Raw genomic sequence first — 26,804 nt, 5'->3', positions numbered from 1 at the left:
TGTAAAGCGCATTGAGAAACACCCACTTAAAAAGAGTTTTCCTACACGATACACATTGCGCTCTTCTTTCGAGACTGGGCGTTGCGGCTGCAAATGCTCGCACTTTTCTTCGGGGACTATCCCAACACGTAGCCCAGTCTCAGACCGTGCAAGTGATAAGGTGGACGTCGCTCCTTCAGAGCACGTTGTTTTTTTTTTGTTTTTTTTTTTTTAATTACAAGACTACCCAGAGTATGTATTTTCTTTAATTTCACGCGCCGCTGTTTTGCAAATCTCAGCCTTTCCAGTTCGAAGGAGCGCACACCCGCTTTCAGGTCTGCTCACTGCAGCACGTTTCATTGGCGTTGGAAAACCGGTGAAACAGTAGGGAGGTTTAGTATGCCTTATACGAGCGAACGCAAGCACTTGGTGTTTGCGTTAGCGTTGCGTGTTCCATATTGCGAGTGCGCGGAGCCCGAAATTGCGGTCTTGGATTGGCACATGGCAACGACGCACATGTGCAGCGTGGAACACGTAACTTTGACGCAAACGAACAGGACTTGCGTTTGTTTTTATACGCAATACTGAAACTCTCTAGTAAGTTACAATCCCATACCTCCTCCAGCACTAAATTGGGACACTGACAAGTGTTGTTTGTATTCAGCATTGTCTGTTGGTGAGCCATGGTCACGAGCAGTGCTGCCGCGCCCGCTGAGCCGGAGAACACCCTCACCATGGCCTCCGAGATCCCGAAGCGTTTCGGGATCTCGGAGGCCATGCCCTCACTAGAGCGCTTCCCATTTCCGCCGCGAGAGGGCGAGCAACGAGCTGTGGAGACGCGAATAGAGAAGAAAAACAACCCCGTTTTGAGACGTGCCGGGGTCGTTATTAAAGCAGCTCTCACCACTAAATATGGCTCGTCCAGCAATATTTGCTGCTACCATTGTTTCGAGAGGGCTCCTCCAGCATTCTGAAGCAGTAAGTGTGTCGTCGGCGCTTGCAGTGGCGGAGCGGGGACACCGCCATGTTGAACACAGGGCCGCGGCATCGCGGTAAGGCGACCATGGTACAGCGTTTCAGGCACGTGACGCCGGTACGAGTCGCGCATGCGCAGTTGAGCTCACGGTAACGGTTTGCTAGAAGTCCCTAATAATGGGAAGTTTTAGCTGAACGGTACCGCTGTCTACCGTAGGCTACCACCGGCACGGTAGCGCTAGTGACGCGCGCTTGATAACATTGGGCATGTGTGTATACAGCCTAGAACTTGGTCTGCCTCAATGGGCGACGAGTCTCCCAGCTGTAGATGAGAAATTTAGTCAGCGCAGTACAACCGTTAACCTGGGGTCTTTAGCGTGCATCACGCAGTAGTGATACACGACCGCACGCCCCGGTACGATGCTCATCCAGATCGAAACGGGCAGGGCTGGGGATTGAACTCGGGATCCTGCGTTCTGCAGCGCGAGCTTTCGCTCCGCGTGCTCCGAGCTTCTGTGCGCTAGCCCACTCGGCCACCACGCTTGATCACATGCTTCGAAATCCCAGCGCGAGCTCCCTGTGGCAATGTCGCCCAAGGCAATACGCTACTCTAAACTTCCCTAATATGCATACTGAACGGAATATTTGAAGACTTGACGTAAGAGATCAGATTAATCGTATGCGATATTACCGAGCGATGTGCTTGAATCCGTAGGAGGGAAACGCGGGTTTGCAGAACTTGGTGACCATCTTAGCACTCACTGCTTATTTGAGGAAGGCCGTTTTACGTGGGGTGGATTTGTTTGGTATAGTCTGTTCGATCTTGAAGTAGACAATTTTGCTAAAGGATGTGAGTAGCAGGCGTTGGCGACTGCCGTATTAATAAGTAAATCTAAAGCCTGTGTAGCGCATTTGCGCCGGTTGCGTTGTCAGCAACCGAAAATGAACTCAAAGACAGAGACACCGACACAACAGCGGCTCATGGCGTTCCTCGCCTATGTAAGCGTCCTTGGCACTGTGTATGCAGTCAAATTATCAATCATGCTTATCTTCACAGATACCTTGCAATTATATTCTTGTTGCATATTTCAAGGCAGGAATATTATTTTTTCAATGCCGCCAAGCACCGACGCCGCACATGTGGTGGCAGTGTGAACATGTGCGTTGTTTCGCCGGTTTGCGGATAGCAAAACCTTGTATACAAGAAGTGTCATTATAAATCAACCGGTCACCGTTAATTTGGATCGACTCACCGAGAATGGAGAGGTCAGGGTGCTCCGATCCAGTGACCTTACGGACGCCAGATCCCTTCGTTGCAGTATCTTTAAGATGAACAAATTACCGTCCTATATCCATTCTTCCAGTATTCTCAAAAGGGTTAGAAAAGATTATTCACTCCCGCATTATTAATTTCTGTGATAAGCACTCGCTCATTACTGACTGTCAATTTGGATTCCGAAAACATAGATCAACAGAAACAGCCTTATTAGTTCAAAAAGAACATATACTTAGAAATTTCGAAGACAAAATTTTGACGCTTGGGTTGTTTTTAGATTTCAGCAAAGCATTTGATCGCATAAATCATTTAATCCTGCCAGATAAATTATTTTCTTATGGCATTTGCGACCTTCCACTCACACTAATCAAGTCATATTTACAGCATCGCTCCCAATTTGTGCAAATTAAAAATCAGAGATCAACACTTTTAAATATATTATCAGGAGTTCCCCAGGGAAGTATCCTCGGGCGACTTCTCTTTTTGTTATATATAAATGACATAGTGAAACTCGATTCAAGTTGCAAATATATTATCTATGCAGACGACACCAGTGTATTTTTTTTCAGATTCATCCGAGGAGGGTCTTGTAAATAAAGCAAATGCGTTTCTTATAAAATTAAAAACATGGGCTGGAGTAAATTGTTTAACTATTAATGTCTCGAAAAGAAAAGCAATAATATTTCGCCCACGTGGTTCGAGCGATAGATTATACAATCCTCTCAACTTTGGATCCTTGCACATTGAATTTGTAAATAGTGTTAAAACACTCGGAGTTATTTTTTGTGATAATATGCTCTGGACTAACCATATAAGAAAGCTCTGCTCTAAACTGGGTAAATCTGTAGGAATTATGAACAAACATAGACATGTTCTACCGAAAAGCGTAAAAAGGGTTTTATATAACTCAATATTTTATTCCCATTTGTGTTATTGCAATCTCGTCTGGGGAAATACGTCTGATTCAAATTTAGATATGATACATTTATTACAAAAAAAGGTGATACGAATAATAGCAGATGTTTCTTACATTCATCACACCGAATCATTGTTTCAATTATATAGGATCCTTAACATACAGCAAATTTATAACTACCGTTTAACAATAGCTTACAGAAATGCTACTTACGGCCGTTCCAGTACAATTCTTCAACTATCTGAATTAAAAGAAACAGAGAATCATTACCCGTCTAGACATCACCAACCTTGGAAAATTCCGACATGCAGGACAAATTATGGAAAACAAGCAATACGTTATGCTTTACCTTTTTTGTTGAATGAATATTGTGATCAAACTATAGATGTAGTGAAAATGTCAAACAGCAGTATACTCAATTTGTATTTTAATACTTAAGAATGTATTCCTTATGTGCGCACTATATTTGCATTGTTTATTTCTGAACGCATTTTATTTGTTTTTGTGTTCCGTCATAGCTGCTGAGTGGGGGGTCCGGAGCTCGTCAAGCTGCATTTCTGCAGCTTTTTCTCCGGCCTCCCATTCACCACATGTATCTGTGGTGAGAATAAAGTTTGTAGTGTATTGTAACTTTACAGCTCCTCTTATAGGGGCCCTGCAAGGACTTTTTTTACTGGTTTTTAATTTGCACCGAACCTGAGCGCACTGAACGTAGTAATTAAGAATTACAAAAACAAGCAAAAAATAACCTCCCTCATGACGTCTTTGGTTGCTTGAGTGGCCGTGAACTAGAGGAGGGGTAGTGAGCTCAGCGAGCGCTCACGGCTGCCGCACTCCGTGTCGACGGCTCGAGAGGGCGCCACTAAAGCATGTTCTGGTTAGGCCGTATAAAGCCGGCAGCTATGGCGGCTTGCATTGCATTTGCTGCGCGATTAAATACTAATTCGGCATGACACTTCATTTGCCACAAATGACAGCAAACACGGGGTAAAAATCAGTTCAGAACGGGAGCCACTTCGCGCTGCCATACCGCCAAAAGGAGGCCAAACCGCAAGCCAATGCTGCTCGCCGAAGGAATTGGTAACGCTCGGAACCGGTCGGATCCTCCAGTCCATACGACCGCAGCGCCGCCGCGTACATCCGGGACCTTTCTAGGCTCGCCGCTCTTTGGCGCCTGATCGCACTGCACCTTTCTAGTATGCGCCGCCTTTTCAACCGCTTGGTGGCGGGTATGTCGACGGGTCATTTCTTGTTTCCGTACTTTCTAAACTGCATTCGTTTTTTTTCTGATCTAAAATAGTGAACAAAAACTACTTTTATAAATAAATGAAACGGTTCGCGCCACTTATAACTTGTATTTCGACTAAACGGAATCTTTTAGCGGATCTGACCAGTAGTAAGCCCAGGACCAAAGACGTCACATATCGCGCGCTTTCGGCACCGCGGGTCGCCCCGTAAATGGAGGAGGTTTCCGTGTCGTCCGGTTAAAATATGACGCACAGATATTTAGTTACTCTCTCCGTGCCCTCTGGCTTGCCCGAACCCCGAGGGACGTGGAAACCGCAAGAAAGGTAGACGCTTAAAAATGATTGCAGGGCCCCTTTAAAGGGATGCTGGAACGAAAGTCTAGCGCCTGTTTTATTGTCTGGATGTGAACCTCGTTCTGGCCACACCACGGAGACGCCAATTTTTTGTTTTTCTTTTGTTTTTTTGTTCGAAAAGGCACCAAAACATTATTTCAAAAGGAATGAATCGAATGTCGTTATGTCACTGAACTTCAAAGCAGCGCCGCTCCGCAGAAGTACGGTGGCAAGCTGCGTGCGCCCGAGCCCTGTCGAACTGGACTTCCCTTTTCTTTCCGGCCTATTCAACTCCTGCGGGAAGCGGGGAGGGACATCTAAAACGGCCAGGTTGTGTAACACATTGACGAACCCAAGTGGCGGAGCTCATAACCATGCCAGCCCCGAACGGCTTTGTCCGTGCTGGGCCAGTTGACGTCACGTCTCCCGTGATGCATCGCGCTCTCCGATAACTGATTTTCCAGCGCTCCCTGGAATCGGTCCTTCGGAACGAAAAAAAAAAAAAAAAATATAGCCATCTGTTCAAAATATAAGCGTGCGATTGTCAGTAGCGGATAAGGTTCTTTCTGTGCGGGAGGTATATTTTAATTTCGGATTCACTATCGCTTTAAATAGTCGCGTCTTGCGCTCTAACGGACGCTAGAGCGCAAGACGCGCCTATTTAAAGCGGACGCTAGAGTGGCCGAATGGGCTAGCGAGAGCACACCAGTTAGGAGCACGTGGAGCGAAAGCTCGCGCTGCAGAACCCAGGGATCCTGGGCTCAGTCCCCACCCCTTCCCGTTTCGATCTGGATGAACGTCGTACCGGCGTGCGGTCGTGTACAGTGATGTGATTACTGCGCCATTTGCGCCAAACTGCACCAAAGTGCTAACCTTGCTACATCCTGCTACATTTGACCAAAATGTGAGGAATTTGCGCCAACATTGCGCCAGAACTTAATTTCACTTCAATTCATTCCGGGAATGCAATAGCTCAGGCCTCGCATTTCATATCAAAGACTGACAGAACTCGGGCGTTTCACAATAATTCTCGCGTTCGTGTTCTATTCTGGCGGGTAGAGCAGAGAAGCGGCAACCGCAATGTAGGCATCGCAATTTTGTGTGTTTTGCTTCGCCGCAGCGCACCCGCGTGCTGAGGGGCGAGCACTCCTCCAAAGCGAGACGTCGCACAATTTCTAAAATAAAGCTTCGGCTTGTATACACCTTTCCAATGTATACAAATCCACAGCCTAGTCAGCGATCTTCACTGCCCAGCACGCACGGGCTCGCGTTTTTGGAAAGCGAGGACATCGTGCGCCATATGCACAAACTCCGAAGATGACGCCCGCCTGAAGCTCTTTATTGGAACGGTCTGAACTCCATATTCGAGTACGCTATTTTTAGCGGATCCTCGCAACGATCTCACATTAATAGGCTGCGAAGACCGGCAGTCTTCTTGGTTTGGAATGCACGTGGCAAAATAATTGTGGATGCCCACCATGGGCACGCGCTCAGCAGCCGTGCACAGAGCTTTGGGCGCCAGTGAATACTTCCTATACGATAGACTGAAATATCCTTGTGTTTTTTTGTTTTTTGTTTTTTCAATTGCGAGACGATTCCTATGGAGTCTTCTGTAGGTTTATTTTTTATGTTTTGGTTCATTGTGATTAAGAATTGCAGTTTTATTACAACCTCCATAACGCGAAGAAAACATTAATTTGGGTGCTGGAAGTTATTGTGTTCTAACGTTATTTCAGTGGGGCTTCGTACCTAATATAACCATTAAAGGCAGTTTGTGCTGTCCTTCATCAATCATCTTGTACCGCGTCTGATGCTTCTACACCCAACTAAACATATCTACGGAGTGTCTTAAATAGCGGCCAGGCTCTTTAAATCGACTGCAAAAATCGGTTTCTTATCCTATCGCGCTGCGGTTTTGTGCAGGGTTGCCCACAGGTGGTGCATTTTTTTCTAGAAAATTCTCAAAAAACGAACTTACTTGAGAAAAAAGTAAACAACGAAAAAGGTTTAACTCGTATGGAAACGCAGCGAAGCCAGTGGTCTTCAAACTATAGGGCGTTCTATTGTTCAAAGACCGGTTGTTTCACTGCGTTTCCATAGGAATTAAGCCTTTTTCTTTTTTCCTTTTTTTACTTTTTCCTCGGGTAAGTTTGCTCTTTGCACATTTTCTAGAAAAAAATGCACCGCCTGTGGGCTGCACAAAATCGTAACGCAATAGGTCAAGATACCGATTTTAGCAGTCGATTTCAAGAACCTGGCCGCTGTTTGAGACGCGCCATAGTTCTGTGTGTTGAGGGAATCGCTCCCGCTGTACTATCGATGCTAACAAAAGTGCACACATAACTGATATGGCAAAGTAGACATTGCCTTTTAGTTGGACAAGCCAACGCATGAATCTTCATAAAATATTTGCGGTGCTGCGCATAAAAAAAGAAGTGTGCGCTTATGCTCCAAAATCTCTTTTTGCTGCTCCAAAATTGACTTTTTGACTGCTCCGAGGGCTGCTCCAAAACGACTCTGACCAATCACATCTCTGCGTGTATCAACAACCGACACCTTGGAACATGCAAATCTAATGTTACCCAAGATGGCGATTAAATGGAATTGGTGGCATTTGTAGAGATGCAACTTGGGTGGTGTCCGTAGTGTCCGCCATTATGCCGGGTTTCCACAGCTTCCCACAGAGAGTGGACTTACGCAAGGGGTCTATTTTTGTTCGTCCTTCTCCACGACTGCAGCGGAAGTCGGGAGCGCGAGCATAGTAATTTCTCAGATGAACACTCAACACGAGCTGGTGGATCCATTCGGAGAATTCGGCCCTCGCGCAGTTTCGAGGACAGCGGGATTGAAGTTCAGATTCAAATTTTTTTTTTTTTTTTTTTTTTTTTAAACAGATACAATGAAATGAGCATAAAACAATTTTTGGACCCATAGCCACAGTAGCTAGTGTCGGCTCCAATCTCAAAATAGGTTATACAATGCGGCACACACGTACAAAAAAAAAAAAAAAAAGGGAAGAAAAAAAAAAGAAAGAAAGTAAAATTACAAAAGTGAGTGAAATGAACCTTTTCCGAGAAGAGTTCTGCGCATGTGCGAGCTCTCCTCCCACTTGGCGGCGGAGGCTCATACGTGTTTCGGAGGAGGACGGCCTCCGAGATCCGACGCTCCCCATCGGTATACGAGCGTAATGGACGACGAGATGTTTTTGGTGGCTATGTTAGTTTGCGTCTGTGCTGAATAAAAAGGGTTTATTTATTAACGAAACATGTATGACGTTTTTGTGAGTGATCTTTCTAATGAATAACAGTGCCTCGAAGTTACTTTTTATATTGTTCAAAAACAAGCCTGGAGCTTCACATTGCAGCTTCCGCGACGTGCCTCAGGGCTAGTCTCGGATTCTTTTTTTTTTTTTTTTTTTTGTGGAGGCTGCTGTAGAAAAATGTTTTGCATTGAGCCATTCACCAGAGTAAATAACGCGTCTCATTAGCTGTGCACGCGCGCACGGTTGTGTTGCAAAGCGCCGCACACTTGTTTTAGCTACATTGAGCTTGCCGATACCGCCGACGCTTCTATTCGAGTGTGACTCGACAGTTGCTGGCGAGCAAATGCTCGTTAGCAATTGACGCTTAGATCCTCCCGCATCGAATACGTACGTGGCAAAAAAAGTTTTTCACATCGCGACTTCTGCTCAAAAGAAAAGCAGATATTTTCATAAATTCTGAAATTGTCAGACATGGCCCGGCAAATTCGAGCGATTAATTCATTTGTTCTGCCCAATTTTTACTAAGAATTGTTTCAAATTTAAAATCGCGCTCTGAGAAATGCATCACGCAATGGTAGTAATTCGTAGCAGTTGTATTCCTCATTTTTTGGGACGCCGACGTGTCACCGACTTACTAGATTTAAGACTTCTATCGTGGTGGGGGGTCTAGCACGTTTCGCGTCCACCGGGTAACTGAGATATAATTGAAACGACTCCGGACGCCAACCACCGCTTCTTCCTGCCAGTTATTTTGACGAAATAATTGTTTATTGGTTTACAAAATTCAAAAAGGAATACTGATAAGAGACCACCACTCGCAGAACAGATTGAAACAGGATACATGGAGTCGCTTCCACTGAAGTGTTTACTACACACGCGAGAGGTTCTCTAATTTTTACCTTTCCTGGTTTGAATTTAAGAGGCATTCCTTTCTCAGTTTTATTTTCTCTGAATCATAATAAAAAATTCACCCTATTCGCCGTGGTAGATGTTGTAGTGGGGTAAAGTGCCGAATATTCCATTTGCATCATCCTGCTTTCTGTACTGGGGTAGAGAAGAGCGTGCACACCACTATCCCAGCGCTTCGACACATCACCGCCAAAACCGTTTGTTAGCGCGGCTACTCGTGCCACGGTTTCAAGCTTTCTTAAAATGTCCTACTACAAATCCGCCGAGTATCACGCCTTTCTCTCCTCCATCGAATTTTTTATCACAATAGCCACCTCAAAGAATCACTGCTATCACCTCCCCATCGTATTTTCCCGCGTCTAGATCACCTATGTAAATTACGTCCAATTCGATCATCAACTGTTTCTCACCAGACTTCCACACTACCATTGGCCGTCGAGGATTGGAATTCACTACCTCATAACATCGTTTCTATTAATGATACTACTAAATTTGTTGAAGCCATTACCCTCTCTTTATCTAACCTACCTAGCTAGCTTACAGTGTTATATTTGTGTTTACTGTTCTATTTGTTTTTGTTCTATTGCCACGCCCTTGTATAATGCCCCACGGGCCCTCAAGGAAAATAAATGATGATGATGATAAATGATGATGATTACCTACCAAATCACAACCCGTGAAGCAGGCTTTGCCGCACGTTACCCGAACAGCGCATGAGGCGAGCTGACCAGCTGAGGGATCCAAGATCTGCGCGGCCTGTCCCAGTCTGTCCTCCCCGTGACGTCATAAACGATGATTATGATAGCTAGAAAAGCGCCCCCTGTATGTAGTTCGCACACGCAGCCAATAGACTCTTTGCTAACTCCCCCAAGCGCCCTGACCCGCACTCGAGAGATCATGGGAGCGGTGGTCCTTCAGCTTCTTCGTGATCTGTAATTTCGACCAATTCGATGGTTCCGTAATTTTGAATGTAATCTGGAGTCACCCTGAACAAGCGTCATGTACAGTCCAAGGACCTGTCATATCACTTTTTAAAAATTATCGTCAATGTCAGCATTTTTGAGACTGTGCATGCGATCCGCCTTTTGCAGAAATCTCTGACTGTATTATCAGATCTCGTGATTGTTGTTTTAGCCGGAATTGTTTATAAAGCCGAGAATTCACAAGCAAAACCAGGATCTAGCTTGGAAGTCCACAGGGCTGTTTATTGCATTTTTCGCGCTTACGAGAATTATAATATTGTAAGAGATTTTTTGCAGGTCAACCAGGTTGAATGGTGGATCGCATGCACAGTATCAAAAACGCTGACATTGACGCGAAATTTTAAAAGTGATATGACAGGACCTCGGACACTACACGACGCTTGTTCAGGGTGACTCCGGATTACCCTCTAAACTCTGTAACCATCGAATTGGTCGAAGTTACCGATCACTAGGAAATTGAACCGTTCCCATGATTCTTCGAGTGCGGGCCGGGGCGCTTGGGTGATTTAGCAAAGGGTCTATTGCACACACTCTGTCGCTCTCCGCGAGGTGGCGATGTCCTCCTAAAGGTCAGCGCCGCCTCGGCCTGCCTGGTCCCCCCAGGTTCCTGCTTAAGAAAAGTGTTATACCTGTCGTGTAACACTTGTCGCGGCCTTTTTTTTTTTTTTCTTTTTTTTTTTTTTGTAGCTTTTTGAGTGTGAACTGAAAGCAATGTTTGTATGTTTTAAAACAATTAATGATCTGTTTAGCCAGGCAATGTACTTTGCGCGCGTAGTGCGATCGCGATACCTAAAAACAGCAGGTGAGACCTGGTGAAACTGCCCTGCATAAAGTTGACTTGGCCAGTTTTTGAGTCACGGTTGTTTAATACATGGCAAGGTTTTCTTTGCGGTGATTTGTGTGACACTATTCCACCGCAAGATGGTCGCGGGACCCTGCCAGTATTTTGACCCGAAAGACAAACTGGATAGCTGGAGACCCTGTCGGAAGCGCAGATGAAGCATTCACTCAGTTGTCAAAGGCTGCCTTCGTTGCTGAGCTCGCGGACTCTAAGCAAGTTAAATAGGGGACTCATCCTACAGACAAACGTTGCGTTTGCAAGCGTGCTCCGGGGGTTGAAAAAGAGTGTATAGTATTTGTGAGTGTTTGTAAACACGATGTCCAACGATAAGGGGTCCATACCACATGAGCGAATGACGTTTTAGCGAACAGCGACATTTGAGCGAATCTACGTTTTAGCGAATAACGGGGGCGCGCGTTAACCCATCCGCCGCGCTGCGCTTTACGCCGCTTCGCGGCGACAGTCTGCGGCGGCTCATTACAAAAATATGAACCCACTTGGCCCACCCGAAAATGCCGCTTCGCGGCGTTCGACTATTCGTTAAAGTGTCGTTCGGTGAAACGTGGGCGTTCGCTAAAACGTCATTCGATCAAGTGAGTGCCTCCCATCGATAACAGCGAGTTTCAATTATCGTTGCTTTCGACCCTTTAGTGCTAGCATAATTGTTAATAACGTAGCTATCATCTCATGTGCGCATTATAGCGATGTATATTTGTGTTTAAGATAGCCTCATTTCAAGGTTACACCATTCGCTTTTTTTTTTTTCAGTTTAATCTCGTATTGTTGTGTGTTGTTGTGCACATCAGATTGCAGGAAGGTACTCCGTGCATAATCTATGAAAATACAATGTTTGCAATTGTAAATAAACCAGTGCTATTTCTACTAGAAAAAGCGCCCCGCCAAAAAACACAAATACGAAGAAAGACCTAACAGGAAAGGTAACTTCTCGCAGCTAAGGTTTTTTTGGGGGGGGGTTTGGTTTTAAACAAAAACGATTGGCAAGAAGAAAAGAAAAAAAAAAAAGTCGTGTTTATGTCGGACACGAGTCTTCTTTTTCACGCTTGATGTGCTTCCCTCAAAGTCCTTCCTTTTTGTCTTGCCGAGATCTCGATGACATGACATGACAGGGAAAAAGTGCGTCTACTACAACGCGAGCGCGAAGCGTTTGTAGTAAGAACGCGACGGATGACTGCTTTAGGGAGTTTCTAGCCCTATTGAGGCTATCTTACGAAAAGAGAGGTTATGAATTGGCTATCTCCTCCTGTTTGCCTATATCTATAGCTTGGTACCATAAATAAAAGTTGCGCGGACTGATGTTTTCCCACTTGTGCCACGCCGCAGCGGCGCATTCGATGCCTATAGGAGCTGGATATTAGCGACGACGTTATTGCGTAGTACGTTCGCACGCTCACAGCTAGATGCCGCGTCTTTTATTGCGCCAAACGTTCTCTCTCGCGGCTCAGATGTCACGCGCGAAAGCGGACTCCTGCGGCGCTATTTTCCTCTTGTTAATCGGTCTAGATTGGAAGTGGAAATGTATTATCTTTCTCCGCACTGTCCCGTTATCGTTGACACAAAGGCTGTGTTTGTCCTGCGCCCGTTGAACACGTCGACAAAATTTCGTTGAGCTTATCGCGTTTAAGATGAGCCAGCTCTTAGATCTCCTGCTGGTGTTGCGTGGGGCGCACTGTGGGATCGCCTGAGGCTTCCTGCGAAGCTGTCGTTTATTTCATCGATATGCTCTTCCTTTTGCAGGCGGCTGATGACGACACAACGTCCCTGAATACGGTGAGTGTTCTGTGTCCGAATTTCGCATTGATAAGCTGCAACGCCTAGTCTCTTTTTTTTTTTTTTTTTTTTGGAAGTCTTAATAAGTTGTTTTTCTCCTTTTTTTTTTTCTTTTTTTACGATTAAGCAACCGATCGTCTTTATATTAGTGGTAAGATGTGTACGCTGGCCCTTTATTGCTTTAGAACGTACAGCTTTGTTTTTCTTTTCTTTTTTCTCGTACGGTTTTTGGGATGTTTACTGCAAAGCAGACGCCGTGCAACTGGTCGGCTGCTCGTCAGAAGAACCCCAGGCGGCCTAAATCAATACGGAGGGCAAGTTCGTCTGCTTCTTGCGCAGGGGGTAGCGATGACGTCAGAACGCCGAGCCCTGATTGGCTGATCGCGACCCCCTATCTGAGCGTCGTCTGCTCCTTTGCAACGTCGTCTGCGTCTGTCTTACCTTTCCTGCGACTTTCGGAAGTGCAGAGGCCGGATTCACGAAACGATCTTACGCCAAAAATGTGCGTAAGACAACACTTAAGAACAAAATCGTATTCACGAAACGAAATTTTCGTAAGTTTTGCGCAGGTTACGACGAAATCCTACGGCAGCTCCGAAGCTGTCTTTCAGCATGGCCGACAGCGTTGCGGTCGCGACGACCCACGGACGTTTATTTTTCTACCTGCGCTTCTGACGCGTCCCGACTTCAAGCAGCAAGAAAAAATTAAGAAGTACTTGAAACAGACCACGACGAACAAGAACGCTGGATCCACAAACACCCAGGAAAAGCTCCAACGGCCTCGATTCCACCGAACGCGACCAAACGAGCTGGGCAGTTAGGCCTAGCAGGCGCTTCGCGACTCGGCGACCGTCTGCCCACGACCGGCTGGCGTGCTGAATGGAACATGCCCGCACGACCCTTGTGAACCCTTCCCGTATTATACTTTGATCGCTGACCTCAATTTTAGATTAAGAGGTCAATTTCTTCCTCTTGTTATCTCCTTGCTTCCCGAGGCAACAGTGACTCTCGCCGGTGAAAAAGCGGTGAATCTCCGACAGACGCAGGAAAGGTAAAGCAGCCATCGCTTTGACTAGCAGACGTAAAGCAGACGACGTTAAAAGCGCCAACCCGCCGACGCCGTTAAAGAGTGAGGGGTCTCGCCGCACACGAATGGAGGGAAAAAGTATTTGGGAGGGAACTTGCGGACACTAACACGCTCACTCTCGGTTCTAAGCAAACAAACCTCGGCGCCCCGGGACACCTCGCCAGTGAGTCCTCTGACTTCCCTCCTTGATGCGCGTCTGCTAGTTTTAGACAAAAACAACGCACCGCTCGAATTATTTCGTCTGCCCTTTAAAGGCGAAGTCGAGTTCACTCCGAAAGTCGCAGGAAAGGTAAGACAGGCGCAGACGACGTTGCGAGCAGACGACGTTGCAAAGGAGCAGACGACGCTGAGATAGGGGGTCGCGATCAGCCAATCAGGGCTCGGCGTTCTGACGTCACCACTACTTCCTTTCTCATGCGCAGAAGACGAAAATGAGCCCACTTGCGAGGCGTATACTCAGTTCTTCGATGTGGCATGCTAGATTCCTTCGCTGCTTTAGCACGCAAACCCCCGAAATTTGTCGTGCCAATTTTTTATTATTATTATTTAACGCGACAGCGTTAAGTAGCTCGTGTTGCAAAAAAGTCGGCGACGTTGTGACAGGAAAATCCTGATTGGTCGATAGGGTCGTGACGTCATAGGAGATGACCTCGCGCGGGAATTTTAAACAACCAAGAACGCTCACGTGAAACTTGACGTCACGCGTGAAATGAGTAACTAAAAAAAAAATCGCATGTAATGCGAATTAAAGGTCGCCATAGGTCTCAAATGATTTTACTTCATAGAGTAATACACTTGCGTTAAAGAAAATTTTGAAGACTTTTGGGTGGGATTCGAACCCAGGACACGCTACTGACTGGGCCACTCGTGGAACGCTTGCTCGGTATGGGACCGAGCGGGAGTTTATATGTTTAGCTATTGCGTTCCAGTCTTTAAGGCGAAGCTTAAGCGTCCTCGAAGTTGTTTTATTATTATTATTATTATTATTATTATTATTATTATTATTATTATTATTATTCAGAAGTGCGGGTTTTGACAGCTGAAAATATATATTGAGAAGGGTTATTTGTAGTCAACGTTCCCCCCTTTTCTAAAGTTCTACAGGTTTGAATGTCGCTTTGAATTTCGGCGCCTTCACCTGAAACTTTTCATCCCTAGCCGTATGCGTCACAAAAATCACCATGATCTCTGTCTCTGTTTTTGAGGTTAAGAGTCCAGTGTTCCTTCCAGTTGGACCCTCGTCGCCGTGAGTGGATACTGCGAGCAGCGCAGGCGGACTACCACAGCCTCGTCCGGTTGCTTCGAGAGGACCCCGATCTCTATCGCTTTGAGGTAGGCTCTTCCTTTTTCGCCGCTTCAAGAACAGTGCGCGGCTCATTTTGGGTACGGACTACGCATGGGCATGTCAAGCAGCCACGGCTAAAGATGTTTGTGCGCTTTTGTAATTCGTCGTGGAACCTCGGGGAGCGGGAAATGACCACTCGGTTCGAGTTTTCGTTTGAGGTTTCTGCATTAAACGTGCACGTCTTTGGTTGCACTCCTCCGTGTGGTCTTCTAGGAAGCGGGCGGACCGGCCGCGTCGCGGCGGTCGCCTTGTGTTAGCTGCCACCTAGCGGTAGCCGGCGCAGAATCATCGGGAAGCAATGGCGACGAACAGCACAGCGGACAGTTTCCCCTTTGTGATTACGACGGGTTTTAAGGCGGTTACGAATCCGGAAAGCTTGTTTGGTAGCCGGCGCAGAACCATCGGGAAGCAATGGCGACGAACAGCACAGTGGACAGTGTCCCCTTAATGATTACGATGGTTTTTCAGGCGGTTGCGATTCCTCAAAGCTTATTCTGTGGTGCCAATATGACGAAGGAAAAACTCCTTCATGAATCTGGCCATGTGTACGACGTGGAGGAGGTCTGTTTCGACGGACAAGTGGATCTCGCGGCACGCTGTACTCCGCAGACGAAATTGAGTGCGCCCGCAAAAATACGTCTAGCTTCACGTAAGAGAGTTTTCTTAGTAGGTGTGGAGTGGACTGCGCTAGTGATGTACGTTTATTACTTTCCGAATCGGCTTGACAACCGGGCGATTGTTTTCGCGTCGTTCCGCGATTCTCAGCCCTACTGTCTCCCTTTAGGCTGATGTAAACATCTAAGGGTAGGTTGTAGCTTACGTGGCCGACCACGTTCCGCTTCTCGTTCCCGGTGGGGTATTTGCTGCATAATTTAGAGTTTGCCGCAGGTGTCCATGTTCCATCGTCGCTAGAAAAAGGTGATTGTATTATTTGTCTGCAGCTTAAAGCAAAATGCGAACTGCTAGATGAGAAACGCCACTTACTTTCATCGACGCACAAGTCGCACCCAGGTTGCGCTGAGCTCCGCCTTGTACGGCTTCGAAGGGAAGCCGTAAAACTTCGTGCCGTGCGCGTTCTTGTACGTACTGCTGCAGCCGACCACGCAGCAATTGTTGCGGCTTTTTTTGGTGCGGAATAGGCCCGCTACTGCCGCTGCAACGCACAACCAACGCAGCGACTACCAGAACCTTCCCGATAAAACGATTTCGTTCGCCGCTAGGGGCGCCCAGGTCGGGGCTTGAATTAGGTCCACCCGGTTCCTGTAGCGTTGCTCTGTAGTGTAAGAAGAAATATATTGGCGTTTCTTTGCTTCATTGCGTTTTTTTTTTTTGTTTTGTGTGTGTGTGTGTGTGTGTGTGGAATCGCTGGTTGGAAGGGGCGAGCCTCTCGGTCGTCTAGGCACTCAAGCCTGTAAGGGCCGAAGGGCATTACACAGAGTGATGACCTTAGTGATTTAGGGGGAACTCCCCAAGTGGAGAAGATCTGCGCAATAATACATATTTCTGTGCGCGGAGAGATGATAAAAAGAGAAGGAAATATTGTTCGTACCTGAAGCCATACTGTGGAGGGAACTCTTCTGGAGTAAAGTGGAAGACGTGTGAACAAACACCGAGTGATGTCGCTCCGTCTTGTCGCGAGCGGTAGCCATTAGTAACCTTGAAGGCTGGTTCATGCATTTCCGTTTGTGTGTGACCGACCACGTTGCGACGAGTTGGTCGCTGTGGCAGCCGAGGTGCGCCTAACGTGTCGTAGTGGAGTACTCGTCGTGTGCGCCGTCGCATTACGAGGATGCATCCAGTAGGCCAGTGTTTCTCAACCAGTGATGTTTGGGGAGACCCCTTGTGGATCAGCAAAAGTAGTGGGGGACTCCATCCACCGGAGAGGAGGCGGGTTATTAAACTAGCAGATTACACTCACTCAGCACACATGGTTTGGTCTAGATATATTTTGTGAGGCAACCAACATTAAAAAATAATAATAATAATAATAAGAAGAAATATTTGTTGCTCAGCTTGACTGACGGTTGACTACTTCGGGGACCCTAAGGAGGCCTTCAAGGACCCCCATATGAGAACCACAGCAGTAGGCAATCACGCGAGCAGGAAGTACTATCGGGGAAAAATGAAATGCGAACAGAGGAGCGCGTGGCAAGCGGTACAGGCTGCGCCGCCTGGAAGTGAACCTAGGGGCGAGGGTGCGTGGCCTACTTCGATGTGTTCATGCCCCTCCCTCTGTGCTCCCCAAGCTTCAGCAGTGCGCCTCTTAGTGCGCTGAAAGCTATCACTGCTATCTTTGCTGGCTCAGCGCGTGCGGTGCAAAGAAGCTCGCCGCACTCGCCGAGCAGGCAAAGATGCGGTGACAGCTTTCAGCGCACTGAGAGGCGCACTGCCGAAGCTGGGGGAGCGCCAATTGAGGGGCGTGAACACATCGAAGTAGGCCAAGCACCCTCGCCCCTAGGTTCACTTCCAGGCGGCGCAGCCTGTACCGCGAGACACGCGCTCCTCTGTTCGCATTTCATTTTTCCCCGATAGTACATGAAAAATACCTTGCAATTGTTCGTGTTCTGCTCAAAATAGCGATGCACAAATTGTACAAGCTTCTTTTGAACGTTTATTATTACTTTACCTCGTAGCTGCGTTGCGAGGGATGGCCTTCGTGAACACTACTGTCTTAGACGTGAAACACATATGTGAGCAAAACCCGCGTCCTGTCGCGCCGCCCGGCGGCGTAACCATAGCAACCGTCGCTGCGACGCGGCATTTGGCACGTCACTAGCGGTTTACTGTTGTTACTCGTCTCAGCGATGCGGCGCGACGCGATTTTTTTTTCTCGCGTGTTTCACGCTTGTCTCGGCGATTATCGTCGCGCAGTTATCGTCTCGGGATGCAGAAATTTCACTCGACTTTTTTTGGATCTGGGCGAAGCGCTCTGTCTCGTTTTCCGGAGTCTCTTCGCGTGTCCCGCTGCCCGGAGATGGGTGCTCATCGTCTCGGCCGTTTCCCCGCTCTTACATCGGTTGCCGAAGGCGAGGGAGCCGATCGAGGGACTCCGAGGAACAAACTGGCGAGCCTGCACGCCTACACACGTACACGCGGTGTGCCGGCCGTGACCCCTCGAGGCTCGGCTGGCGGTCTCACCTCGGGTCAACTCGATTCCGTTTCTCGTAGAACGCTCGCGTTCGCGCTACTTTGTGTGCGCTTTTCCGAAGGAATGAAAGTTTGCTTATTCGAACGATTGCGTTTCTGGAAACAAACGAGTAAGGTTAAAAAAAAGGAAAGCAACATCGCTGGTTCCTTTTTTGTTGTTGTTTTTGTGTGGTTCCGCATTGCTTCGTACAAAACTGTTATCGATGTTCGCGTCTTGTTTGGAGTCAAGCGGTGCTGCCCTCAATTCCTTCGTGGTATCTCTGTAGCGGATTCACCTCCTTGTAATTGCGTTTGGTTGGAAAGAGGAGGAGGGGGGGGGGGGGGGGGGTAGGTATTGGACGCCTTGTCCGATCCGATCCGTCGCCCCGTGGTGCCGAGAACTCGTATCGTAAAAAACTATCCGGTCTGATTTTTTTTTTCTTTATGAACACACGACAGACGAGGCCGACGCGCAGTACGCATTCCCAAACGCGGGAAGCAGACGATGCAGATCTGCTTTCGTCGGCAGTTACCTGGGCAGAACCAGAGTAACATTAAGACGCCAGTATCATTACACAATGTAAAGAGGATAAGGATGCATGGAAGTCAGGATATCGTCCACTTCAACTTAAAGGGACACTGACACCCCCTAATTTATTTATTTATTTTTTTTTTCATTTTTTTGTTAGTTGATTTATTATGGTGTCAGAATATTACGCAATTAATATTTCGCTACTGCGTCACGTATTTTTTTAATAAAGCCGAAAAACGCAACTTCTCGAAACCGAAACCCCCGCACCGCACAGAGGAGTGGAGAGGAGAGAGGGAGTGGCGGAAATAACGTAACTACACCCGACCGTGCAATTGTTTGTTGTTGTTTTTTTAGCGCAGCGGGAGAGTTGCCTTGCGGGATCCGTTCGCCGTGCGTTTTTTTTTTTTGCAGTTATGTTTGTTCCGCTCTCTGTTCTGTACTTCAAAATGAGTTGTTTTGTACATGTAAGTGTTGGCAATTAGTAGTGACTGCCCGGTGGTGAATTCCCCTGATCGCCTCCGAAAAGAATACTCCCGAGATTTTTGCGTGAAGAGCTGCCTCACCTGTCCTGCATCTGAAAGTGGCATTGTGTAGCAGATGTGTCAGAAATGGAATCCCATACCATTTAATTCAGTGACGTATCGTCCACAACAATTGTTTTTTAAGTGATAACTGTAAAAAAAATGTAAACATCGTGAAATGTTTGAAAAAAAAAAAATGGTACGCCCACACTGCAGATCGAACCCGTGCCCGTTGCGTGTGAAGCAGGCATCTTTCCACTGGGATACTGAAGGAACTTTCTCGTTTGTAGTAATGCAACCGGTCGACTGTATGTCGGAAAGTTTGCTGCCGATTTCCCTCCAGTACATGCACTCCCAGCTTGAAGTCGGGCAGCACCACGCATTGGCCACATTCGCACCTAGTAAAGAAACTGTACGCGTGCGTATTCAACTCGAAGTACGCACTTAGTGCTTGACGTTTGAGTGAGCGATGTCTTCAGCCACGACAAAGGACGACGATTCGGCGACGTCTTCGTGCAATCGGTTTTACTGGTGGGGCGTGTCGTACGGGATGAATACCAGTTCTTCAGATCGATCCAAAATTTATCTTTCAAAGGAAGACAGTATTCGCCGATACCGTGAACGACAGTTCTGAAGTAGAGGTCCCACGCCCGTCGTCCGCTGCCATCCGCGGGTCCCGCGAAACGCGAAACGACGCCATGTTGAGAATTAGGTATGCAGTGAATGCACAGATTGGGCTTCCGGTTGTCTGTGCAACCTTCTTTCTTTTTTTTCTTTTTTTTTTTTTTTTTCAAAAAAACGTATTTGCAGCTTTTTTTGGAAGCCACAAAAAATGGGTTTCATATTTTTTTATTTTTTTTTTATTTTAGTATTGACGGTGTGCCTTCAATGACCCACGACTTTGATTAAATTTGATGGTCGTGTCTAAACCTTAAAAAACGGCCCGTGACCACGGAAAAGAGATTGAGCGCGACTCAAACCGGCCAGTTCTCGATTGGCGGTTTTTGGGCGGAAAGAAACCGATTTTCAAGCCGCAAATTCTGTTGTGGGTAGTTGGGCTCTCATATGTCACGTACAACTAAAAACCTCGGCGAGCATAAATACCCTGTCAGTGTCCCTTTAATAAAACGCGTTTTCAGGAGAGCGTTGAAGACCTTGGAGACCGTTGACGCCGGGCGACATGGTCAGAGAGACTCATCTTTAAGAAATAATTTCTCAGCTACAACAAAAAGTACTTTTCTAATTTTTCGATGTGTTGGAACAGATAAAGTAAATTTAACATTTTTTTTTTATAGGTCCGTGCACCGCGCCTGCCCACTTTGTGTTTTATTACTCTCATTGTAGCCGTTTCTGCATAAACAGCAATTTTTGTCATTTAATTAAAACGCAAAAAAAAAAGAGATGCTGTGTAAATTTGATGCAAGCAATTCAATTACTACTCGCAAGAGAACAAAGTGGAAAAAAAAATGTAGCTAACACCCAAATCCAAGACGACTAAAAAAAAAATCGCAGTCTCTTCGTTTTAGAGCTCCTATTCGGACTCAAAATGGCGTCTCTCAATGTTTCTATTTTAATGTAACATGCATATTATAAGGTTATTAGGTTCCCACCTAAATTTGTGTGTTACGCAAGTATTTTTTTTACAATGTTTCTCTTAACTAATAGGTTTTATGCAAATTCCAAAAATTTAGAGCGTGATATCAGCAAAAATAACATTAATTTTTTTTTTCAGAAAAAAAATTTTTTTTTAGGGGTTCAAGGTTTTTTTTATTCCAATTAATTGTTTTGTACAAATCCCAGACATGAAAAAAATGGTCGCGTCTCCTTCGACATGGAATGACCCCGATGAAGGCCGCAGCTGGGAGGGAGCGCTGCTCTTCTTGCGTCCAGTAGAGCGGTGAACGGGATTTGTTGCGATTACGGCGCTATGAACTCTTCGAGCCACACGTGGAAAAATCCTAGTCTCTTGATGCATTCACAACGCTGGATTGGCTAAGATGTACCGGAGCGTCGGCTGGAGTCCGTGAAAAGGAACTGAGTTGGGATAGGTCGCAGTGCGCAGAAGGCCATTGTTTGCCTTCTGCTCCCGTTCTCCAAGACAGTTCCTTTCTGTTCTAACGTTACATTTGGTCCTTATGGTTTGGTTGCTGGATCCGTGCCAGCGAAGGATATGGTCCAGGGGTTCCCCGAGGAATTAAAATTAGGGGGAGGCACACGGAGGGAATTTTTTTTTTCTCTCCATTTACTTCGCTCTTTTGCCGCTTTTTCGTTTTCTTTCTCTTTTTTTTTTTTTTTTTTTTTTTTTTTTTTAGAGATGCATGCATGGTGTTTAACAAAGGTCAAAGTTCTGGAACTCTACATTCAGTATAAACATTTAATAATGCAAGCACAAAGCAAAGCAAAAAGCAACGTCAGAAAATATCAGTCACGGTATCAATGCTGTGACACCCCATTGAGTCAATAACGAATATATATTCCATGGGCAAACCTCTTGACTGTTCTCCTTCACGTCAATGGGAGGAGGCTGGGAGCTAAGCAGCGCGGAGGAGATTTGACGAAACGGCTCGTGCTCATGTGTCTGTACTTTTGAGCCAGCGCGCTCAAGAAAACAACGGTTTCACGCAAAATATTTTTGTATTTTTTTTTTTTTTCGTGTTCAGCGGTAGATTTTTTTTAGGGGGTTCCCTCAGAGAAACTATCCTTCGTTTCAGCTTCCGTCCGAGCGCAGCCCAAGCTACGTGTGGCCGGAGCCAATCACTCCGGCAATAGGTCACGCGATCTCGCCTGCACTTTTGTATCGCTCCGCTGCGCCTCTGGTCGTCTGCGCCGCCCGCGCTCGCCGAATGTTTCGTCTGCTACGGGTGTACCAACGGTATCGTCTGCTACAGGTTTAAGAAGTGCCCTTTCACGTTCTGAAATTTAGTCACAGGGGATGTCAGTACGTAGGCTGGCCGCTGGTGCTTGTGTCCGAGCTTTCCACCTGTTCGGCATTTCGGCATAGTTTCGAGATGTAAGTACACATTGGAAGGTTCCCGATGACCCGGCCGTTGATGTTTCCTTGCATTGTCTGGATATACCAGGACTGGAGGCGCGGTCTTGTCCACCAGCTTCTCGGCGTTCAATGTGATCGGCAGGTAAAGGGGTGCCCTGATTTCGCCGCGTATCAGTGAATTGTAGTGGCCCGGACGCTTTTCTTGTTTACTGCGCATTCGCGGTACGACGCGGCCGGAGTCTCCATCCGAATTTGAAAGTGGCGTTCATCACGACATCTCGCGCCTGACGCCCAAACGTGCCTCTGCGAAAGGACGTTTTAAAGCGACTCGGTGAGGAAAGCAGCGACGCACATGATTCGGCCAATTACGGGAACGAAATCACACAGAAAAACCGAGCGCTGCAGCCGTGCTGTCAGCGGATATACGTGTTTTCACCAAACCACATGCATGTGCATATATTAATAAAAACATAAACTTCAGTTATTTAATACCTTTAGTTGCAAATCATTCTCAGCAGTACGCACCTGGAATATTGTGCAATGTTTACGCAGAAAACATGTTATTAAAAAAAATACTTTTGCGGACTACTTTCTCGTGCGTAGGAATGCTCTTCTCAAAGATGCGAACCGGGGGGAGGAGGAGGAGGAGGAGGAGGAGGAGGAGGAGGAGGAGAGGGGAGGGGGAGGGGGAGGGGGATCACTGGGATGGGCGCTCTTCCGCGAACTCCTTTTCGGGACTTCCTGCAGTCCGGTGGCTTCCGGCGCGGGGGCGTCAGTCGGGTATGACCAGCGCGGCGCCGGAGGACACGCTCGGATCGGTTACCGAGTCCACCCTCCTGGCCGAAGCGACATCTTTCAACCTTGCTCGCTGTCGGGATGGGGGGTTTCGGGCCAATTAACACTAGGCCTAGTTCTTGGAAAAAGGGAGTAGAGGCTTGGGGGACGTGCAGCCCCTTGGCAGTCCACAGCCAGGGCTGCACGCACTCTCACGGGGCTCTGCGGACTTCGCTCCTTCGTGACGCTAGTTTTAATATGCGACGCGGGCGTTGCGACGGTAAGCGCTCCTGTGATCGCTATCTGCGTGACGTATGTTGGAGGTTAGAAGTCGTACTGCGCCATACTTCGCTCTAGATTCTCTATGGAGAGGATATTGCAGCTCATATAGGTCGGCGAAGGCATCATAACCCTAATTATACTAATCGAAGGCCTCAGAATACCCGTTCTGGGCACCATGCGGGGGACGTTTCTCTGAATAAAATGATTTTTTTTTATTTTGATTGATTTGTACTCGAGGTGATGTATCGTGAGGTGCTTTACGGAACATCGCTAGTGTTCATCTGCCGCTCTGTTCGACTTCCCGAGCCCCGGGCGCCGGTTGGTCTGACTGACGGGCCGACGGCGTTCCTCGGTGCATCTTCCCGCCGGAACTTGTGCCGAGGGGCACGTGGCGCGGCGAAGCCCTCCTCGAGGCTTGGCCGCAGCGACGGCGACGACTTCCTCGTTCCTTCGGCGAGACCGGCGCTTGTGTCAGGCCTGGTCGGGGACGCGGCGTGCAGCGGCCGAGCGGGGACCGACGGACGGCAGCCGTGGGGCTCCCTGTCAGCCCCCCCGCCGTTAAAACAAACAGCGGGACCGCGGGGGTTCCGCGCCCCGCTGCGGGATCCGGGATGGTCGGATCCTCGGTGATTGCGCTCGGGCCAGTTCGTGGGACGGCGGCATCCCCGCGCGCTGCCCCATTCGGACGCGGTGCCGCGGGACGGGCCTGAGAGAATCCTTCTGGCGCGCATAATTATCGAGAGGTTCGGTAATCAGTTTGGCTCTTTGCTGTCAGCCACGTCAGGCCCTGTTGTTTTACATTAGGGGGGTGCCCCGACTTGTGGCGACCGGTTTTCTTTTCTTTTTTTTTTTCTCTGCCTTTTTTTTGGGGGGGTAGGCCTGCCGCTTTCTGCACGTGTTTTCTGGCGCGGTCTTCTGAACGCGCGTCGGGGGCTTCCTGCTTTGCTGCCTCCTCTGTCCGGGACGTCGCCCCGTAAGAGCGCCGTTTATGCGGCCGCCGATCATTTGTACTCGCGTGTTGAATCGTGTTCGGCCTGTCTCTCCAGATGGAACGGCTCGGTTTCCATGTCGGCTACCGGACGGCACGGGCTTCTATTATGGATCGCTGGGGGCGCCGTGGATTCGAGAGCGAGTCGCCGGTGGCCCCTCCGCCAATGCGCGCATGCGCATTGACGAATCGCTGCGTCAGTGCGATAAAGAAAAAGAAACCCTTTCGGTTGTCTCGGTAATCCCCTGCCTTTTGCCAGATCGTCGATGTAATTTTTTTTTTTTTTTTTTACCGGGACCATAAACGTATTTGAGCCACGGGCTCGTCGATCATTTCTTTCACAGACGCGTACGCTCAATTGATGTCACCCCTAAAGCGAGTGCGACATGACCTACCTCACCTTCCCCGGCAGTAAACGCATATTTTTTTTACGTACGACGTGTTCGTCGGAGGTTTTCGAAAGTAATCCTTTTCTCGCAGATTGGCGGGTACCAAGAAATGAACAGTAAAACGTCTCTGTGATTTAGAGATTCCGCCAAATATAATGAAAGCGCGATAGCGTTTGATGGGGTGTTGAACGAGCAACACTTAGAAATGCATTAAAAATAGGTTATTCTACTAATACGCAGTTCCTAAACTAATACGCAGCGCCCTTTCCTGCGCAGTGGAGAAGGAGAGAGAGAGGGGGGGAGTTAGCACACCCCGCGGTGCGACGCCGTTGGTCGCGCGCTATGGCGTCAAACCAATTGACAGCTATGCTCCTTTACTCACACGCTCCCCCATGGGTTTCCTACGGTGCGATCAACACCAACATGAGCAAGGAAGGTCCTAGCAGGGTTTCCATGTAAAGCGATCGCTTTGTAACACTCGCGCGCACAGAGATGAACAAGGACGCTCATCGAGTTATACTAACCGTCCGAACCCGTGATTCAACGACGTTCCAAAGATCTGTGTCTCCCTACCTGGCAACAGTCTCCTCAGACCCGTAAGGCAAATGATCGCGGGCTCTTTGGCAAGAGGGAAATCCTGTCCGCCCTTGCGAGCGGCGCTTGGTTCGGCCCCCCCGGGCGAGCCACGCGACCGCGGAATTTGGTCCCCGCCGTAATCCTCGGTGTACGAGGCATCGTCCGTGAGCAATGGACTGGCAGCGGTCATTCTTCTTGGACCCTTCCCCGCGGCGCCGGGGCCCCCTTGTCCGCCGCGCCGGCGGCGGCTGCGGGCAAGCGCCCATCGCCGCCGAGCACCCCGCCTACGGCCGCCGCGAATCGCCCGCTGAGGCTCCCGTCCGCGCTGATGTAGGAGGACGCGTTTACGGGTTGGTGCGCCCCGTTTCGCTCTTGACTGGAGGAAAAACAAAAAATACCAAGGCGCGATTTAGAAATTTGAAGTTTCCGACGAATTTAGGGAAAACAAAACATCAATTAATGCGTGCCGACTGGTTTTCTAATGAATTAGTGAACATATTGGCACCGAAAACCCGACTGTTTGGCATCTTTTTGGCGATGAGATTGAAGTATAGACATTTTCCACGGGAGCGCCGCCATCTTGAGTTGTCGTCACTTCCAGTATGGGCGACGACAAAATAGTAAAACGTTTCAACCTGTAACTAGTAAAAAAATAGAGGGGAGCCAAAACGAGAATGTGTGACGGTTAGGCTTATATCCTAAATGTCTTTTATTGGCGTGGTGACGGCTAAGTAATGTTTTCGCCCATACTGGAAGTGACGACAATTCAAGATGGCGGCGCCCTTGTGGAAAAGGTCTCTGACGTCACGCGACTGCGGTGGCGCTGCTGTCGGTTCTGCGCATGCGCGGATGTTTCGCCTCACGGAATCTGATTTCTGCCCTCGCGCAATGCCCAAACCCGGTGTGGCCATACGCGGGTTTGTGTGTAAAGGGGCGCTTTGTGCAGCTTGTTTTCTACCGAGTTGGGTGTTTACCCAGCGCAAGGCCTGTGAACTGGATTTTCGACGTCATCTTGCAGCGTCATCGTTTGGCTGGCCGCCGGACGCTGATGCAGCTTTTACTTCAGCCGAGCGCTGCGTCAGAAACACAAATACATAATTCATGTCATCGTCCCCGTCGGTTTAGTTCTCAGCTTAGACCCTATGGGCGCGACGACTGCATTCTCCTCCTACACGTACTTTTCTCTAGGATGCGTAAAGAAATGTCGGGAGGTGAATGCAGTGCGGGTTGATTTGCAGAGGGCTACCCCTTGTGCCGCGTGCCCGCGAGGCCGAGCGCGTCGTACCACAGGTATATCCCCCGCCGAGGGTCGGGGTCCCCTTTGGCGGCCGCCCCTCGAGCTCGCCTGACGCACCGGGGGCCAGCCGGACAAGAAGGACGCGTCGCTGCCCCGGGGGGGAGGGGGGGGGGGGGGGGGGGGGGGCGGGGCGGTGGAAGCGGCGTGAGCGTCTTGTCCGGGGCGCCGTGGCCCGCTGTTTCCATTTGCATAGCCCGGACGCGCATGGAAATGACCGCATTACCCTTGCCGCCTGCATTCTTGCCCGCGGGGACATGTCCGTCCGCCCCCTTCCTTTCATATTGGCCTTGTCGATCGCTTGCTGCTCTGCTTTCGGCACGCGCGCGCTGTTGGCCAGCGGGGACGCCTTTTAATACCGGCATCTAGCGGTTGTCCAGGGGAGGGAG

General features: G+C 48.3%; 1 protein-coding gene across 1 annotated transcript in view; it reads left to right on the top strand.

The window, feature by feature from the left end:
- The window catches only part of LOC120836627 (ankyrin repeat domain-containing protein SOWAHB), a 60,651-nt gene that overhangs the window by 25,233 nt on the left and 8,614 nt on the right, over nt 1-26,804 (top strand). The window contains exons 5-6 of the mRNA XM_042287525.1: nt 12,477-12,509; nt 14,827-14,928. Coding sequence (XP_042143459.1) covers nt 12,477-12,509; nt 14,827-14,928 — 135 coding nt within the window. The remainder of the gene's footprint in view (nt 1-12,476; nt 12,510-14,826; nt 14,929-26,804) is intronic.

Source organism: Ixodes scapularis, unplaced genomic scaffold, assembly GCF_016920785.2.
Source record: "Ixodes scapularis isolate PalLabHiFi unplaced genomic scaffold, ASM1692078v2 PGA_scaffold9__187_contigs__length_104089568, whole genome shotgun sequence".
In the NCBI taxonomy this organism is placed as follows: Eukaryota; Metazoa; Arthropoda; class Arachnida; order Ixodida; family Ixodidae; genus Ixodes; species Ixodes scapularis.
The sequence above is the reverse complement of the archived record's forward strand: the minus strand, read 5'-3'. Positions and strand labels throughout refer to the sequence as shown.